Here is a 2,023-nt window from a genome sequence, read left to right as displayed (position 1 = left end):
TACAATATCTGTTTTGGCTGGACTCGACAACACGATAGGGTCCCTCCCACTTAGGGCTAAGTTTTCCCTGAGGTTCAGCTCGGCTGACTGAATTCTTCCGGAACACATGGTCTCCCAAATTGAATTGCAGGTGTCTGACCCGAGCATTATAGTAGCTAGCTAGGATATTTTTATAAAGAGCGACTTTGGCTGCTGCCATATCACACTTTTCTTCGGCGAGATCGAGGTCAACTCGCCGTTCTTCTTCATTAACTTCGGCGGTATATGCTGCCATTCGTGGGCTCGGAGTGATGAACTCGGCTGGGACGACAGCTTCAGACCCATAAGTTAGAGAGAACGGGGTCTCTTGGGTTGCTGACCTCGGCCGGACCACAACACGCTGGGGAGTTCTTCTATCTATGATGATCCAACTCGATGTAGCCTGGTTTTGAGGCCATGAAGGAGAGTGCGGTTGAAGTTTTCGGCCTGTCCATTGGCCTGGGGGTGTCCAACCGAAGTGAAATGTTGTTTGATCCTAAGGTTTTCGCACCACGCCTAGAAAGGATTATCAACAAACTGCCTGCCGTTATCCGAGATGATCACCCGTGATAGGCCGAAGTGACAAATCACGCTCTTCCAGAAGAATTTTCGAACCGCTGACCCAGTGATGCTTCTCAGAGGCTCGGCCTCGACCCATTTGGTGAAGTAATCTACCGCCACCACCACGTAGGCATAATTGCCTGGGGCTCTGGGGAATGGACCGATTATATCAGTCCCCTATTGTTCAAACGGCCACGGCGAGGTGATAGGGATCATGAAGTTGGTCGGCTGGTGGTGCTCAGGGGCGCGGTGCTGGCAAGAGGGACAGCTAAGGACTATGATCTGGGTATCTATCTTCATGGTGGGCCAGAAATACTCAAGCAACAAAGCCTTTTTGACAAACATCCTATAGCCGACGTGAGTACCACAAAGTCCTTCGTGTATATCTTGAAGGATCCTTTCGCCCTCTTCTGATGTAATACACCGCAGCCACGGGCCGAGGTAGGATCTCTTGTACAAGAGATTCTGTCGGAGGGCGTACCGGGCTGCTTTACGCTGAAGCTTTCTCGATTCAGCTCGGTCATCGGGGAGCTGCCCCCGACTGAGAAATCGAATCAAGGGGCCCATCCAGGTGTCCCCCGGGTAGACGGGATACACGACTTCTCCTAGGTATCCCGGTTCGACTAAGACTTCCACAAGAACCGTATTGTTCAAGTCAGAAAACGAGGTAGAAGCAAGTCGAGACAGGGCGTCGGCCCGCTTGTTCTGCGACTGTCGCGCCCCACTTTTTGAATGTGTGGATGTGTGGTGTGTGGTGTGAGTGTGTGTGTGATATACATGTGAACGTGTGCGAAATGAAAAGTAAAAGGCCATGGGACTTAAGAATGCGACGATTTGGCCAAGTGAAGTTCAAAAAGGGTTTTTTTTAATGAAAATGGAGTCGCCACTTGGTATCGAGTTAGGGTGTACCAAGTCACCCAAAAATGATTTTTTGTTTTTGAATGAAAAAAGTAAATAAACCCTTTTAAAGAACTTTTTGGGTCTACGTAACCAAAAGAGGGATCGGGGGTCACATTTGACGAAGGGGAAGGCAAGGATAAAAATCCAAGGCACCCCTTCGACCTAGCCAAGGCTAGTTGCGTGACTTAAACCAATTTTTCCTAATTTTTCTACCCAAGGTATGTATCGCGTGTTGGATATGTCTATATGAATGCAAAAGCCTAGACCTAGGGGGACATGGGGGAAATTTCTCTTCAAAGGTTGAGTGGTGCCAATCACATTAATTGTGAAGCCCAATAATGATCCTTTGGAGAGGTCACATGTAATCCTAAATGACGTAAAAATGAGTGGAATGCATGCTATGTGAAAATGTGAGTTTGTGAAGTGGGAAGATTGATAAAAATACGATATAAGTGGAGGTGTGCAAATGTCTTTGATATACTCCAAGTGCAAGTGGGCAAAAATGCATGTATGCAATTTAAAGAAAAGTGCGAAAGTGTCGGTG

The 2,023-nt window shown here is 47.7% G+C and overlaps 1 protein-coding gene across 1 annotated transcript; it reads right to left on the bottom strand.

Annotated features, from left to right (window-relative positions):
* Positions 1 to 756: 756 nt before the first annotated feature.
* LOC113711428 (uncharacterized) lies at positions 757 to 1,146 on the bottom strand. The gene has a single exon (XM_027234595.2). It carries the CDS (start codon positions 1,144 to 1,146, stop codon positions 757 to 759), a length of 390 nt encoding a protein of 129 aa, XP_027090396.2.
* Between the last annotated feature and the right edge of the window lie 877 nt (positions 1,147 to 2,023).

Source organism: Coffea arabica, chromosome 10e, assembly GCF_036785885.1.
Source record: "Coffea arabica cultivar ET-39 chromosome 10e, Coffea Arabica ET-39 HiFi, whole genome shotgun sequence".
NCBI classification, from domain to species: domain Eukaryota; kingdom Viridiplantae; phylum Streptophyta; class Magnoliopsida; order Gentianales; family Rubiaceae; genus Coffea; species Coffea arabica.
The sequence above is the reverse complement of the archived record's forward strand: the minus strand, read 5'-3'. Positions and strand labels throughout refer to the sequence as shown.

Bases quoted from the DNA above. Each gene is read 5' to 3' on its own strand.
- LOC113711428 (XM_027234595.2), bottom strand. From the start codon at position 1,146: ATGGGCCCCTTGATTCGATTTCTCAGTCGGGGGCAGCTCCCCGATGAC.